The sequence below is a fragment of the Mustela lutreola genome, chromosome 12 (assembly GCF_030435805.1).
Source record: "Mustela lutreola isolate mMusLut2 chromosome 12, mMusLut2.pri, whole genome shotgun sequence".
Taxonomy (NCBI): domain Eukaryota; kingdom Metazoa; phylum Chordata; class Mammalia; order Carnivora; family Mustelidae; genus Mustela; species Mustela lutreola.
This window is the reverse complement of record NC_081301.1, coordinates 1,215,918-1,231,310: the sequence shown is the minus strand read 5'-3', so window position 1 is coordinate 1,231,310 and position 15,393 is coordinate 1,215,918. Positions and strand designations below refer to the sequence as shown.

The 15,393-nt window shown below is 65.8% G+C and overlaps 1 protein-coding gene across 1 annotated transcript in view; it reads right to left on the bottom strand.

Moving 5' to 3' along the window:
• Nucleotides 1-14,833, bottom strand: part of NOTCH1 (notch receptor 1) — a 42,998-nt gene extending 28,165 nt beyond the window's left edge. The window contains exons 1-2 of the mRNA XM_059141506.1: nucleotides 14,497-14,833; nucleotides 12,745-12,826 (exon numbers count right to left, since the gene is read on the bottom strand). Coding sequence (XP_058997489.1) covers nucleotides 12,745-12,826; nucleotides 14,497-14,557 — 143 coding nt within the window. The 5' untranslated portion in view covers nucleotides 14,558-14,833. The remainder of the gene's footprint in view (nucleotides 1-12,744; nucleotides 12,827-14,496) is intronic.
• Between the last annotated feature and the right edge of the window lie 560 nt (nucleotides 14,834-15,393).

Below are 15,393 nucleotides of genomic sequence, written 5' to 3'. Positions count from 1 at the left end.
AGGTGGGGGGAGCCCCCTGCAGACCAGACAGGGACAGTGGCTCCCTCCTGGAGGCCACCCAGCATCTGTCCCCCCACCTGCCCTTTCTCCTGTCCTCTGCGCTGCCCGCCCGCTCGTCAGGCCGACCCACGCTGGCTGTGGCAGGTGAGGGACAGGTGGGCTGGGGGCTCGGGGGGAAGGCCACGGAGGGGGCCGAGACGGGCCAGGCTTCCAGCAGACACCCTGGCTCACGGAGGACCGCCAAATGGCTGCTGGGCCTGCTGTCCCCAGCCCTGGCCAGCTTTGTTCCCACCTCCATATTTCCACCCACTCCCTCCTGCTCGCCCCTGCCCTCCCCGCCCGCCCTCCCCGCCTGCGCTCCATAGAAATGCGACTCCAGAAAGCATCTGGAGGCAGATGTTGCTGTGACCTTTCACCCGGGACTAATTCTAAATTGTGCTGTTTTCCTTTCTAAGCTAAGCAGCCATCTGCCACCCCCAGGGGACAGATGACAGCTCCCTCAGCCCCAAACTAGGAGACAGAGAGGGAGGGAGGGGTGAGGAGAGCTGGGCTCGGCTCTGCCCTCAAGGAGTTTGTGGTCCAGAGGGAAGCACGGGGCCTGCACCCTGGCCAGCTGGGGGGCCGGGGCAGTGATGGGGTTCCCCTCCCTCTGTCCCTGCAGGAGGAACCCGATACCCCAGGAGAGCTGCTTCCTGGGGGTGCAGGGGGAGTGTAGTGGGAGCAGAGGGGCTCTGGGGGCTCGGGTGGAGGAGGGGCTCTCTGTCCCACTCTGTCTAGGCCTCGGTTTCCCGAGTGCAGTGGAGTCGGGGGGAGCTCCACGGACTGCACGAGCTCAGAGGGCCCTCGTGCATGTCGTCCGGCGACCTCACCGTTCGGCGGAGGGGACTCACGCTCGCCAGCACTGGATTTGGTTTCTGTGTGATTCACCGCGTCTCTGGGAACACACGGACGGACCCAGCTGAGCTCTGCGTGTTTATGGAAAGTTGTGGGGACGCAAGGACGTGCCCTCCCAGGGGCGACCCACCCTGCCGGGACCGGGACGAGCTCCAGTGCAGGACTCGGGCGGGCTGGCGGGGGGACACTCCAAAGGGGAGCAAGGCCCACGCCTCCCATCGCAGGGAAGGAGCGCCGCGCCCAGCCCAGCGGGCAGCCTGCAGCCAGGGCTCCTTGCTATGGAGAGCCAGTGGGATGCGCTCAGCGTCCCTCCTTAACGGAGTCCACCCGGCCCCGCGGAACCGCCCATCTTCCCACCACCACCGGCAGGGCCCGTGCCCCATGGCCACAGGATCAGTTACTGGGGAGCAGAACAAGGAGGTTCACTCCTCACCACCCCGGCCCCCAAGCTGCCCGCCCCCCATATGGCCCCCGCCCTGCCTGCAGCGGACTGCCTGCCTAGAAGCCCCCTCCCACAACACCCCTGCTGCCCCTCCACGAGTCTTCTGCCCAGGAAGCAGTTTGGGGGCCCCTGGGCTCCTGCTGTGTCCGGGTCAACCAAGTCAACATCACCGATGTGCACTGGTGCCCAGGGCCGGGGAAGCCTGGCTGCTCCTCCCAGAGCCCAATCCTATGCTGTTCAGCCAAGGACGACCACCTTCCAGCCAAACCACCAACACCAGACATAAAACTAGGGCTCGCCCACCCTGGGCAGCTGGGCCGGGAGTGTTGGAGACCCTGGCCAGGGGGGAAGAGAACCATCCATGTCCCAGCCCACCTAAACGGGGCCACCTGTGGACTTCCTCGGGTAGACCGAGGGCAGGTCAGAAAGACCTCAGACCCGAGGTCCCCAGAGCTACAGCCACGGGTAGTAGGGTCAGTGAGCTCAAGTCTTTCTCTGGTCAAGGCTTGGCGGGGGGAGGGGAGGAGTCCTAGGACCTCAGCCCCTGTCTCAGGCAGGGCGAGTCCAAGTCTCCCCGCAACCCAGCAGGGGCCACCTGTCTTACAGGAGGCAACAGCTGAGTGATGACCACAGGCTGGGCAGGGAGCTCGGCGACCTCTGTGGGCCTCCCCCAACAGTGGCCCATCTGGGGACCTGGCGCCCTTTCCCACTGGGAACGGCCAGGACAGCTCAGCTCTGGGGAGAGCACCCCCACACTGGAGATGTAAGAACTGACCCAGCGCCCAGGCTTTCCGGCCCCAACAGCTGCTGACAGTCCTGCTGGCTCTTTGTCTCGAATCTTTTCCCCAAGTTGCATCTTTGGAAGGTCTCAAATATGCTGGGAAGAGGAAATGCAGGAAGAGCCCAGCTTCCTTCCCCGGCTCTGGGGGAAGCCCTTTGTGTGGGGGAGGAACCTGTTCTCCTGGGAAGTCACCTTTCCCACCGCAGGGAAAACAATGCCTCCAGTGGCTCATTGTCCCCATGTCACTCAGGGCTGCCCCACCCTCGGTGTGGGAAGTGGCCAGTGGTCTGGAGGGAGGGAAAGACCAGTGCAGGAGCCAGTGCGGGAACCGGGACGCACTGAGATGGCCGAGCAGCCGGGGAGAGACAATCCAGGCCCACCTGTGGGGTGGGGAGGGCTGCTGCTTGGCACAGCCAGCAAGATCAGGGTCTCCCAGGGTCACAAGAGAGCCCCGTGGAGATGAGGTATGTGAGGAAAGTCTGCTGCCCACCCCCACTCAGAGAATCCCCTCAGCCCCTCACCCCCGGTCTGCCAAAAGACAGAACCCCAAACTAGAGACAAGGGTGGCAGGTGTGACCTCTCCTGGGCTCTCCCGAAGGCCCACTGCCCCCCACAAAGGCAGGGGCCTCTGCTCCCAAGCAGGATGGAGCCCAGACCCACACCCCCAATCGCTCAGAAGCAATGAAGGAATCGACAGGCACACGAGGCCATGGGGAGGGCTTAATCCAAAACTCGATTAATGAAGTCAGCAAGCGCAGACTGAGCTCCCGCCAAAGCCAGAAATGACTCTGGCAACTTCCTGCCTCCACTCCCAGGAGCAGATGCCATCTCAGGAGACGTGGGGAGAGGAGAAGCCTGCACAGTGACACCCCTGACCCCCGGCCGGCCAGGGTGGACCCCCAGGGGCACTTGAGCGCCTTTTCAGAGTCTGCTGAGTACGCCAAGGACCCTCTCACATGGCTTCCAGAATGAAGACACAGAACCTGTGCTGAGACCCCACCAGCTTCCCCTCACCGGGCTCCCACGGCGGCCCTGCAGGCACATACTGGGCCCATTTCACAGATGAGAAAACCAGGGCCCAGGCACGTTATGCCCACTGCAGCAGCTGGACTTGAACACAGCTCTTAACCAGCAGCCAGTCCCCCAGGGGCCATCAGAGCCAGGCTGCCCCCTGTCTCACCCGGAGGCAGCTACAGGTCCAGCAGGAGGGTGTGTGTCCCCTATACCCCAGATACCCCGCCCAGGAGGCCTGGATTTCTCACCTGACCGCCCCAGCCCCCGAGGGACACAGCAGACAATGCATTCCTACCCCCAGCTCAGCTGAAACACAAAACCCGGGGTGGGGGGTGGCGGTCTGGGAATCAGGAAGCCTCCCAGCCAGCTGTCTCTGGGCCCGGCTCCCCTGCAGCCCTCGTCCCGCAGGAGGGCTGGTCACCCTCCTCCACGGGGCTGGGGGCCTTTCCTAGCCATAGGCGCTGGCGCGAGAGGGCCAGAGCTCACAGCCAGCCTGCTCCCTGCGGCACACAGCAGGGCTACCCTGCCTGCGGGGACCTGCAGGGCCACCTGTGGGTTCCCTCTGGCCGGGCCGCAGCATGGCAATATGGTCCGTGGTGGTCCCAGAGCTCACTCCCATCCTGCCCCTCTCACCAGCCCTTTCTCTCTGGCCCCGCTGCCCACTCATGCCCACTGAGCACCCCCACCCTAGACCAGGCCCCACGCTCCCCCCACAGGCTTGCATACCTGGCTGTGTAGCTCTGGCCATCGCCCCAGGTCCGGCACGGCCTCCGAGGTGCCCTGAGACACAGCAAATGCCAGAAGACAGAGGCCAGGCCTGGGGTCGAGGAGGTAAGAGGGAGCCTGCATTGTCATCGTCTGGGGACACCCGGCTGTCCGGAGACAGCTGGCACGGGTCTATGGCCCTCAGGAGGGCATTTCCCTGCAGGGAAAGCAGGCGGCTCTCGGGCTGTGCTTGACCCTCTGCCCTAGCATGAGCTTGGCCCAAGTGCCCGGGGGGGGCCTGTCTCAGGAGAACTTTCTCGGAGCATGAGGGGATGGCTCTGGTGCGGAGAAGAACTCACCCCACCTGTTGTCAGGGACCGACCGTGTTAGAGCCACGTGTGAACCCAGACAAACCGAAAGGGGACACGGACTCGGAATCACCCCAGACAGGCCATGAGGGTTGCACCTGCCGGCCAGGAGTTCTACGGGACACCTCACCCGGCTCGAGGCGCCTGGTCCCAGTCCTCACCAAGGGAAAGGAGCTCAGAGAGGTGAGTGGGCAGCCCCAGGCCACACAGCACGGTAGGGGGGTGGGGGGGGTGGGGAAGTGCATTCACCGGCCTGTGCTGCTGATGGAAACGCCACCCCAGCGCCACGAGAGCGGCATGCTAAAACAAGGGAAAGCCCTGCTCAGGGCAACCAGCTTGGACTGCCGCTCCTTCCAGAACCTGGAGCCACCCAGCGGCCTCTGGCCTCAACTTCCTGCTGTGTGCCCACCTCCAGCACTGGCCTGGGCTCAGGAGCAGAGCACAGTGCCTGCCGAGCACCAGGGGAACAGGCTGCCATGCGCTGAGCCCCGGCTGAGCGGTCGCCGGGACACATGGCCTGGCCTGCCGGGCTCTTGGGCAGACACGGCCGAGGCCGCCCTCACTCTGACCCCGGGGAAGGGAAGCGGGGAGGGGGCCGCCCCGCCCCGTGGGCCGCCCCATGGGAGCCGGGACCAGCCAGGCGGACAGGTTGGCCCGGAAGGCCCAGAGGTAGTCACTTCGCCCAGGCCCTGGAGGGCGGGAAGACAGAGGCTCTGAGGGGCGGGTGGACGTGCGGCAGGACCCTCCCCACTGCCCGGGCTGAGCTCAGCGTCGCTCTTACTGAAAAGCTGTCGGGGGAAAAACACACACACTCAAAACTCTGGCTTCTTCCCCAAACCTCTCATTTCCAGTAACTGTGCAGTTTCCGCTCACCAACAACCGACACAGAGGAAATGGTGGGAGGCAGGTCCCCAGCCCCATGAAGGGCCCTGCTGCGCAGGCCTGGACAGACCTTTCCAGAGGCTGCCAGCTGCCGCTCTCCACGCCTACACCCCTCCCGCCGTCCTGCAGCGGCGACCCCCCTCTCCCCCTGCCTGTCCTCCGCAGCCTGGCCAGGCTGGTGGGAGGCCTGTGCTGCTTCCTCCTGGCAGCTTCCTGTCCCGGAAGGGGACACCCCACCAGGGCAGGCGCACTGAGCAGGCTCTGTGACCCAGGCTGGTCGGCGGAGGATCAACCGCGGATTTGGCTGGGTCCTCGGTTCTGGCCCCCTGGGCAGATGCCTGTGGCTCAGCTGTGACCCAGGCCAGGCCACGACCGTGGGGTGAAGAAGGCAGAAGACCAGCAGCCGGGCGACCGCCCAGGCCCGGAAGAGTCCCCAGGGAAGGGAGCAGCCGAGGGCCCAAGGGCCACCACGGCATCCTCCTGTCCTGTTGCATGACCCCGCGTGGGTCCAAGAAGTCTTGGGGTGGGGGGTGTCTCAGATGTTCTGGGGCCACCTCTCAAACCCCAGCTTCCTGGGGCCCACTGCTCTGACGGCGGGATGGTCGTGACCATCCACCCAGCTCCTCAAGGCCTCAGCTCCCCCACGGGGGAGCAGTTTGCTCAGCAAATAAACACGGTCAACAGTGACAAGGCGCCGCTTACCCAGCTTAACGGAACCAACTGCAGCCCTGAGAGCTCGCGACAGACAGCCGGCCCACTGAGGGGTGAGCTGGGACAGCTGGGGACAAATCCTCACCCACTCATTAGCATGTGGCCAGGATGGGTCCCAGCCCCAGACCGGCACTGACGCCAGAATGTGGCCACTTCTCTGGCGAGCATCTCAGCGCCCCCCCCCCCCTCCATGCCCACCCATCTCTGAGCAGCCTGTGCACAGGGGAGGGCCCGGGGAGCGAGCACGGGTCCCCACCTCAGCAGGGCGAGCTCTCGGGCTGAAGGGTCCTAAGCCACGGCTGGGCCAGGACCGTGTGGGGCGTCCCAGACCGTGACCCAGCTGGGGGCTGACCGCTGTGTCCGGGGGATGCTTGGGTTTGGAAACTGCATGTGTGGGGGTCCGAGGCCAGGCTCCCCAGTGCACACCTCCCCACCAAGGCCCACTGTGAGAGCAGGACCCCAGGCCCTTCTTCCCGGAAGCTGTGCACCCCGGAGAGCTGCCTTCATTTGCTGGGGGGCGGGGCAGGGAGGCGCAGGTGTGACCTCCTGAGAAAGCCCCCGGCCCCCGCCCAGGAGACAAATGGCAGTGGGGGCAGGAGGAGGTCGGCTGCCCAGCGGGAGACCGAGGGGTCCACCACCCACTCAAAGAAGCATCAGGGGGGAAGCCAGGGAGCAGGAGCTTAAGCAAAGTAATTCGCCTGAGAGCGCTAATGACTTGACACACTGATCCCCGCTGATCCCTGCCCCCAGCCGGGAGAAAGCTGTGCAGGGACGCTGCCACCACTTGGCGAAACACTGCGAAACACTGCGGGGGGAGACTTTCTGCCCCAGAATTCCACGGGTCTCAGAGAAGCCGAGAGAGCCGCACTCCCACCGACAGGAGTGAGCCCGGGTGCCAGCATGCCCACGTCTGCCTGACCGGGAGGGACCGTGGTGCTGCCCTGGGGGAGACACGGAGCCTACCTTAGCCCGGAAGGCAGCGTGCAGGGACCCCGTCTGCATCTAAGAGCGAGGGCCGGGCCCCAGGCCTCTCTGTCTTCCACAGGGCCACACCCAGGAACTTGGAGCCCATCCTGCAGAGTCCAGAAAGGCCAGCAGGCGACGACCACACCCCCGCTCCCGGGGCCTGCTGTCTGTCCTGCGGCACCGCATCTCCTCTCCCGTACGGCAGGGCCTGCGTCTGCCTGGCCTGCCCCAGCACCTACTAAGCGCTCAGTAAGACCTTCCTCCCGCCGCAGCCCTGCGAGCTCCTTGGGGCAGGCTGGTGCTTGGCGGCCAGTGAGAGCAGGGTCCAGAGTGGACATGGAGCCTGAGCAGGCCAGGGCCACAGGCAAGTCAGGCCTTCCCGGGTGACTCCCCTGGGGACATGCCAAGCCGCACGCCTAGGGTCACTGGGACTGCAGGCCGGCCACCCAGGCCCAGAGACTGAGTGCCAGTTCCTCCAGGAAGCCTTCCAACCCCCACCTCCTCTGTTACTTCAGCCTGAGACCACAGGACCTGGGTGCTGACGCCCAGCACCAGCCCATCCCGGACGTCTCAGGGACATGGGGTCCAGGGCAGGTGGGTCCCACAGAGGGACACTGCCCAGAAGCAGCCACGTCGTGGGGCTGTGTGAAACATCCTGGACAGGCAAATCGGGGGCAGAAAGCAGATTAGGGCTGGCCAGGGCTGGGGGCTGGTCTAGAGCAGGAGCTCGCAGGGCTGTGGAGCTGAGGCCCGGGGCCTGGTGCTGCAGGGCGGTGGCCGGAGGATGGTTTCTACTGAGCGCTTAGTAGATGCTGGAGGCGGATGAGGCAGACGCAGGCCCTGCCGTGTGGGAGAGGAGATGCAGTGCCGCAGGGCTGGCCTGCGGACGGACAGACGGCAGGCCTCAAGCCGGACGGCGCTGGTGCTGGCACAGCCTTAGGAATGCAGCAGGTGCCCGACGGTGCACTCCAAGTGGCTAAAACAGCAAAACTCATGATGCCTGTGACTGATCCCCCAAATAGTCATCTATGCAGCCCCCAACCCATCTGTCAGTCCCTCTGTCCTGGGGTGGGGGGTGGGGCCCAGTCTGAGAAGACACCCCAGGGTCCGGGCTGCTCCCGGAAAGGGCCTTCCTTGGCCTGTCTGCCCTTCACCATTACACCTGTGCTTCAGCACGCCCTCCCCAGTGGGCACTGCCCAGCCCGGGGCGGGGGGTTGGGGGGGGGCAGGCATCTGCTGGGAACACACCGGAGCCTAGAGTGGGGCCCAGACTCACAGAACCTGTCCTCCCCACCAGCCCCGCCTCACTGCCAGGCACCCCTGCCCCGCCCCGGGCATTTAAGGGCCCGTCCCAGGGTCCTGCTGGGATGCCACGGAGGGGAACGCCGTCTTGTACAGAGGGGGAAACTGAGTCCTAGGGAGGTGATGTGTGTCTGAAGGGGCCCCGCCACCTTCTAGGCCGTGCATGGCAGGACATGGGTGGGGGCACACACAGCCCACCAGAGCCAGCTAAGCCCCGGCCGTCCCAGGGAGCCTCGGGACCCACAGACACGCCGGCCCCACAGTCCGATGCATCAAAGCCGGCTGCCTGTCACGGCCTCTAGCGAGTTGCGGCTATGGCGGCACACGGAGCCGACGTAGGCAGAGCCCCAGCCCTGGCCCAGCCCCTTCCCCTCGAGGCCTCAGTTGTTCCCACCTGTAAACTGGCTTAAAAAAAATAAGCCAAGCAGTGCTGGCCAGCACCAGTGGGCGGCGGCCAACACCTAGAGGGGGTGTGAGCCAGCCGAGAAACGGGTCTGCCAGGGCCTTCGGGGGCCGGTCAAGGCGACCATCTGTGCCTGGACATCTTGCGGCTACATTGTTGAGGAAAGCAATCTCGCCCCGGTCTGCAAGCCGCATCCTCCCACTCTTTCTAGACAAGATGCGAAACAGGAAAGGGGCCCTCCCCACTCCAGGACGGTGCACCTCTCGACCTGGCGTGGCCCCGGCTGCCCGTGGAAGGCACGGTGAGCGCAGGGGGGCCGTCACCGGCCCCTGTGGAGTCCCGTGGGCCCCTCCCCTGCCGCCAGCTGCTGGGGGTCCCAGCCCCGAGCTGAAGCCCCCACCATCCTACTGAAGAGCTTCTCCTCCATCAACAGCTGACCTGAACCCACCCTCTTCCTGCAAAGGGCACAGTTTCCTTTCTCTTTTAAAAAAATATATATATTTCTTGCTACAGGAAAAACGTTAGCCACGGTGCAGGGGCAGGGCCTGGCCCCAAGAGGAACCTTCCTTCAAAAGAAGGCGGATTCCTTGAGGTCTCCACACAGAGCGGGTAAGCACGGGGGCAGGTCTGGTTCACCCTGGGTGTCTCGCCCGTGTGTGTCTAAGCCGGTCCCGGGTCCCCGACGCCGCAGAAACAGAGGAAGCCCCACGGTGGCCTGGAGAGTCAGGCTGTCCCTCCCCCAGGCTTGCCCAAGACTCTCAGGTGACTCAGTGGAAACCGCCAGACCAGGTGACGGGAGCTGACGGAACAGTCCCTCTGAAGCTCAGCCCCGTCACTTCCCCCGTCCAAGCCTCCCAACCTCCTCTGGTAAAGGGAAGTCGTCCCTCGGGCCCTGCTTCCTCGGAGAGCAGCCAGGGAGAGCTGGGGACAGCGTGGGTACGACAGGGCGGCGGGTAGGGACACAGGCTTGGAGAGAGAGAAGGACAGGGCCAGGCGCCACTTTGTGCTCTGCCATCCTGGCAGGGAACCCCCTCCCCCCGCCCGGTGCCCAACCCACATGTGTCACAGGCCGGAGCCATGTCAGCCCCGGGTCAGGCTGCCCCGCCCACCACGCTCACCTCCGCCCGACACGTCACACCCACGTGGTGTTGCCGGGAAAGTCACCCCATCACCCCCACCAGGGCCCAGGCTGGGGCGGACCAGCGCCCGCCAGCCAGCACATCGGGCAGCACCCAACAGGTGCTCAGAAGCATCTTGGGGGAGAGCACAGGGAAGTGGGGGTGCGAGCCAGCGGCAGTAATAAAACCACCAGCTCCGGGGAACCCCTCTCCGGGCAGTGCCTTCTGCCGCCTCTGAAGGGACTGGTGGGCTGACCAGACACTCGAGAACGAGGATCCTGAAACCCGCCCGGTCAGCTCGAAGGGAGAAGCAGGGGGACCGGACACTCGACCGGCGGCTATTACTCAATCTTCACACCACAGAGAGATCAGTCGTGGGTCAGAGCTCAGGTGACCCGGCGACGGGGTCATAGAGCTGGTGGGTGGCGGAGCCAGCCTCAAACACGGGCTGGTCCTGGAGCTAAGCCCCCAGCCGCCAGCCGCCAGCCCGCTGGCCTTCTCTCCCAGGTGCTCCAGGCACAATGGCTCAGCCTGTTTCTGCGATCACCTGGGCGGCGACCTGGGGAGCAGACTTTCTCACGGGTCGGGGGAGCAGCTTAGCAATCCTGGGACATCAGCTCCCGCCCCCCGGCTGGGGCAGCCCCCCACCGTAAGGCTTTCAGACGGAGGATGCACGCTCACCCCAGTGGACAACAATCCCGTTGGGCCTTCTCCTTCCTCCAAACAAAAGAAAAGAGGAGATGGCCTCGTGAGTGTCCCCCAACCCCCAGCACTGACTGCCCTGGGCCTGGGGCTCGGCCCACAGGGACAGGCCCCGTGACCCTGGCAGCCACTGGCCCACCAGTCTCGGTGCCGGTCCTGGGAAGGCTTTCACACCAACAAAAACCTCTTCCCCAACCCTGAGCCCTAGAGCCACCTGACTAGTGGGGCTCTGGGGAAGCTTTCTTCTCTTTCGGGTGGAAACATATGACTCACCAGGTACTAACGTGTCCGGCACTGGGACACTACCGTCTCCATAGGGAAGCCAGCAACCGACCCAGAGAGGTCAAGGACTTTCTGAGAGAGTCCAGGATAAATGCTACAGAGTCGAAATTCCTACCTAGGCTGGCACCAGGGGCCTCCGCCTCACACCTTGGGGGAAAGAAAGTGCCTTTCCCGCTCAGCTTCCCACCCAGCAGACTTTCCAGCGCCTCAAGGAGAACAGAAGGTCGCAGCAGAAGGCACTGGCCCCAGGCGCAGAAGGAGCCAGGGCCCACCACAGGAGTGGCCATGACGTCCCTGAGCGGCATCCCGAGTCCAGACCTGGGCCTCTGCACAGCTGGGCCTGGCCGGCACCCCATCCCTACTCCCCAGTCTCCAACGCAGTGCGACCCAGAGGTAGGGCCTCTGAGGACAGGGCTTCCGTTCCGTCTTCCAAGTGGATCTGTGGGGTGTGCACAATGGGGTTTCTGTGGGCCGAGCTCGGCTGAGCGCCAGGCCAGACCGAGGCAGGCTTCCCGCCAAGGAAGAGGGGGCCTCAGGCCCCAGTGGGGAGACAAGCCTGCCACCCCAGCCCCCAGTGGGAGGGGAGGGCACGCTGCACTATCGCTCTGTGCCCTGGAAGGGTCTCACCCCAATGGAAAGGAGGGGGCCACATCCCAAGGCAGCCCCCTTGTGGCCCCGGCTCCAGCCCAGGGAGACCCCAGTGGCTCCTGGGCCAGGATGTCCCTGCTCCTTGGTGGCACTGATGAAAGATGGCTCCCACTTTCCCCAGCACAGCGCCCCTCCTGCCTTCCCAGAGCCTCTGCAGACACGCAGGGACACCCCCCCCCCCACGCCCCATGGGTGAGCGCTGCCAGAGCAGGGCCGGCGGGAAGGGAGTCGGGAGTCATGCATTCTGGGAAGCCACGCATAATTAATCACACGGCATTAATCCGCCTCCCGACAATAGCCCCCGCGCTTCCCCTGAATCCCAGCTGTCGGTCTCTGAATGAAAGGAAACAAGATTTAGGGCATCAAGCGTTGGTGAGGCTTCTGCAGGAGAAGAAAAAGGACCCAAAAAACCAAAAAAAAAAAAAAAAAAAAAAAAAAGTAGTGTGCATTCATTAGCGTCTGACAAAGACACAGTCCTCTTTGTCTATTAAACCGCTCACAGACCTGCTTAATTGGCTTCAGTTCGGGGAGGGTGGAGGGAAGGAGGGGCTGCTTGCCCACCGGCCAAGGGTTGTCAAGGGAAGGGGCCCTTAGCAGTGGGAATGCAGCTCGCCCGAGGAGGACGGAGGACCCGGACCGGCTGGGGAGCCCCTGCTTCCTCGGTGCCCCTGCCCCCCACCCCAGGGGAGGAGAGGCCCTTCCTCCAGCCACCAACCGCCTCCTTGGACTCCCACCTCACCAAGTCAAGCCGCAGGCCAACGGCACAACAGAAACACTCCTCTGCGGCCGGTGTGCACGGGCAGGCCGGGTGCGAGACTGAACCAGGAGCCCCCTTCCCAAACGGGCGAGCCGCGGGAACGCACCCCACAACACACATTCCTGCCCCAGCTTCAGGGACCAAGGCCCAGCAGCCGATGGGTGGGGTGATGGGCCGGAGGGTGGGGGGTAGGGGGATGGCGGGGGGAGGTTGGAGCTATAGATGCCAAGACAGAACCGAGCCCTGGCAGGCACGCGCACCCCCCCCAACCTGGGAGATGAGCTCCCCAATCTCCCCTGAGGTCAGATAGGGGGAGCCAGGAAGGCCCAGAGGGGCGGGTCTGGCTTTGAACCAGCCCATTTCTGACTCGGAGGCACTGCCCAGAGGAGGCACCCCCCAGGGACCGGGGCCTCTCTGAAGGCCCACAGCCTCTCCGGTGGGTCACTTGTTTCTCAGGGACTTTAGGGAGAAATGGGGTACCAGGAATTCCCACCAAGCACACCCCAGGAGTCCAAGGTGGCCCATAAAGGCGTGCTCGAACCTCCAGCAGCCGGACCAGCTCCGCACACACAGTGTAATTGCTGGTGATTAAGTAATTGCCAGACTTTGTCCAATAAAAGTAGCACGTGACCGCGCCCAGCCTTCTGGGCCATCTCCACAAGACAATGGCCTAGTGTTCTGTCCCCGCTGGCCCTTGATGCACAAGGCAGGGTCTCTGCTCCCGACAAAAGCAACAGGTCCCCACAGGGGCGCAGGGGTGCGTACTCACACACAGGCCTCGGTGCCGTTGGGGAACACTTCACACTTCCCGCCATTCAGGCAGTTCTCACTGGGCTGGGAACATCGCAGACCTGGGGAGGGGCAAGACGACAGGTCAGCCTGGGCGGCGGGAGGGCCCTGAACCCAGGGAAGGGTCCCCCCAAGTGGCATCGCCACCCCTCTACCTACAAGGTTCTGCGTCATCATGGGCTTGCTGGGGGCAGGGGGCCTCAGAAACTCCCAAATGTGAACCCCGAGGGGCTTCAACACTCTGCCCAGAGTTCCGTGGTCAGAAATGGGGAGGAAGGGCAACAGGCTGGCTGGGTGGCAGGTGGGCAGGTCACGCTCAAAGTGGACAGGGTGGCCTGAAATGCCATCTGGACAACAGTGAAGAAATCTGACATGACCCTGGGCCACTCTCCCAAGCATCCCCAACCCCTCTTCAATGGGGCTTCAGCAGGGAGCCCAGGGGGGCTGGGCCCCTATCCAGCCACCAGGACTGTCTTGCTGTTCAAACATGTTCTGTGAGGGGGCGGTGCTGAGGGGTGGGGTGGCCACACTGCCCCCAGCCCCAGCTCGTGGGAAAAGGCGACAGCTGCGAGGCTTGATGCCCCGCCCCGCCTAGGAATCAGAGCAGCCCATTGTCACCAGGGCCGCCTCCTGGGGCACCGGGCTACACCGGGCTACACCTCACCTCGGGGACCTGGCCCCGCCTCTAGGATACCCAATACCTGCCCCTGGGGGGCGGGCATCTTCAGCTTCACCCAGGGGAGGGGAATGAAGACACGCGTTTGGAAGGAATTCGACCCCCTTCCCCAGAAGGGATTAAGCCAGTCGCTGCCTCCCCATCTTGCCAGCGCAGTGTAAAATAAGCCCCTCCGGGGTGGGGACGGGTGTGACTTGGGACCCCACCTCCTGGAGGGGGGTGCTAAGTCTCCCCTCCAACTTTTAGGGGCCAGAGAGGAATTAATCTCCACTGGATCCCTCGACGTGAAGTGGAGAGGGACAGGCGCGCCTCCTCCACGTCCCCCTTCACCCTCGCAGGATTTCCAAACTCCAACTCCGCAAAGCGAAAGTCCCGCCAGTCCCGGCTGGGGGTTCCGCACCCCCGCGCCACCCCCGGCCCCCGCCCCGGCCAGACCGCCGGGGGGCCTGGCTGGAGGCAGCGATCGCCCGTGGGAAGGAGACCCCCGGGTCCGCGGCCCTCGCCCGGCCCTCCGCCAACTGTCCTGAATGGGGAGGAGGCCGGCTCGCCTAGCGCCCCGCTGCCCACCACGCCCGGCAGCCTGGCCGCGCCGCACAGGGCAGCGCGACGGCCCGGACCCCACGCTCCGCGCCCCAACATCCGCCCGCGGCGCGGGCCAGCGGCAAGGGAAAAGATACTGGCCCCCAAAGCAACAGGAAACCAAAACCGACTCGATTCAAATCGAAAAGCAGTAGGCAGCTCGCCCGCCTGCCCCGGCGGCAAGCCCCACGCGTGGCTGACGGAGGGCGAGCCCAGGGCTGGGCCTCCCGGGGCCCCGGGGGCCCCCAGCGCCCCACGCCCGGCTTCAAACCCGGCTCCAGGCGCGGGCGGCGCGGGTCCACCCGGGTCGGGCAGGCGGCGCGGGGGAGGCTCGGTCCTTTTCCCCGAGTCCCGGGTCGCCGGGTCCCCCCTCCCCGCGCGGGCCGCCCGCTCCCCGCCGCCCGGGGCGCGCGCGCAGGTCGCAGCCAAAGTTTCCGGAGGGCGCGGAAAGTTGCGGGCTCGCGGGCGGGCGCCTACCTCGTGCGGCGAGCGCGGGCAGCAGCGCCAGGCAGAGCAGGAGCGCCGGGAGCGGCCGCATGCCTGCCCGCCCGCTGCCCGCTGCGCCGGGTGGCGGCCTCCTGCGCCGGGACGGCGGGGCTCGGGCGCACGGGCGCGCGCCGGACGGTCCCACGAGCGGGCGGCGGCGGCCCGCGGCTGCTCTCCGCTTCTCCGCGGGCGGGCGGCGCTGGGACCCTCGCGGCCTCCGGGCCCGGCTCGTGCCCCCGCTCGTTCCCCCGCTCGTTCCTCCGCTGCGCTCGCGCCCGCGCCCGCGCCCCGCGCCCCTGCGCTCCCTCCCGCGGCCGAGGCACTAGTGAGGCGCGGGCCGCCGTGCGCCCCGCCCCCGCCCCGGCCCCGCCCCCCGGGCCCGCCCCGCCGATCCCTCCGCACCCCTCGCCCTCCCTGGCCTCGCCCCTGCGCGCGCGCCGACCGCCTGCCTCTGCTCCGGCTGGGCGCGCGTCCCGAACCCCCGGTGCCCCGGCGCTGGAGGCCGTGGCGGGGCGAAGGGGCGCCGGGGCCCAGCCCTAGGGACTACTTCTTGTTCGAAAGTTTTCAGCGGCAAAAAGTTTGGTTCCGGACTGCGGAAGGATCCGGCTTCGACGGTCGCCGCGCTCGGCGACAATTGGCAAAGATTTGCATCTCAATAGCGGAGGAGGCGCGGGCGGAGTGGGCACAGGGGAGTCTGAGGGGACCGTGCGCGGTGGGGATGGGCGGCCAAGGCCGCGTAGGGGTCTCCAGGCCCGGGGCGGGAGAGGTCGTGCCCCCGACAGCCGTACGTAAGCCCTGAACCAGGACTCTCCTCCCAGCAGCCCTGAGGGCTCAGTTGCAAGCCTCCAGGAGACCCGACGGACACCCTAGCTCTAGCGACCCCGAGGG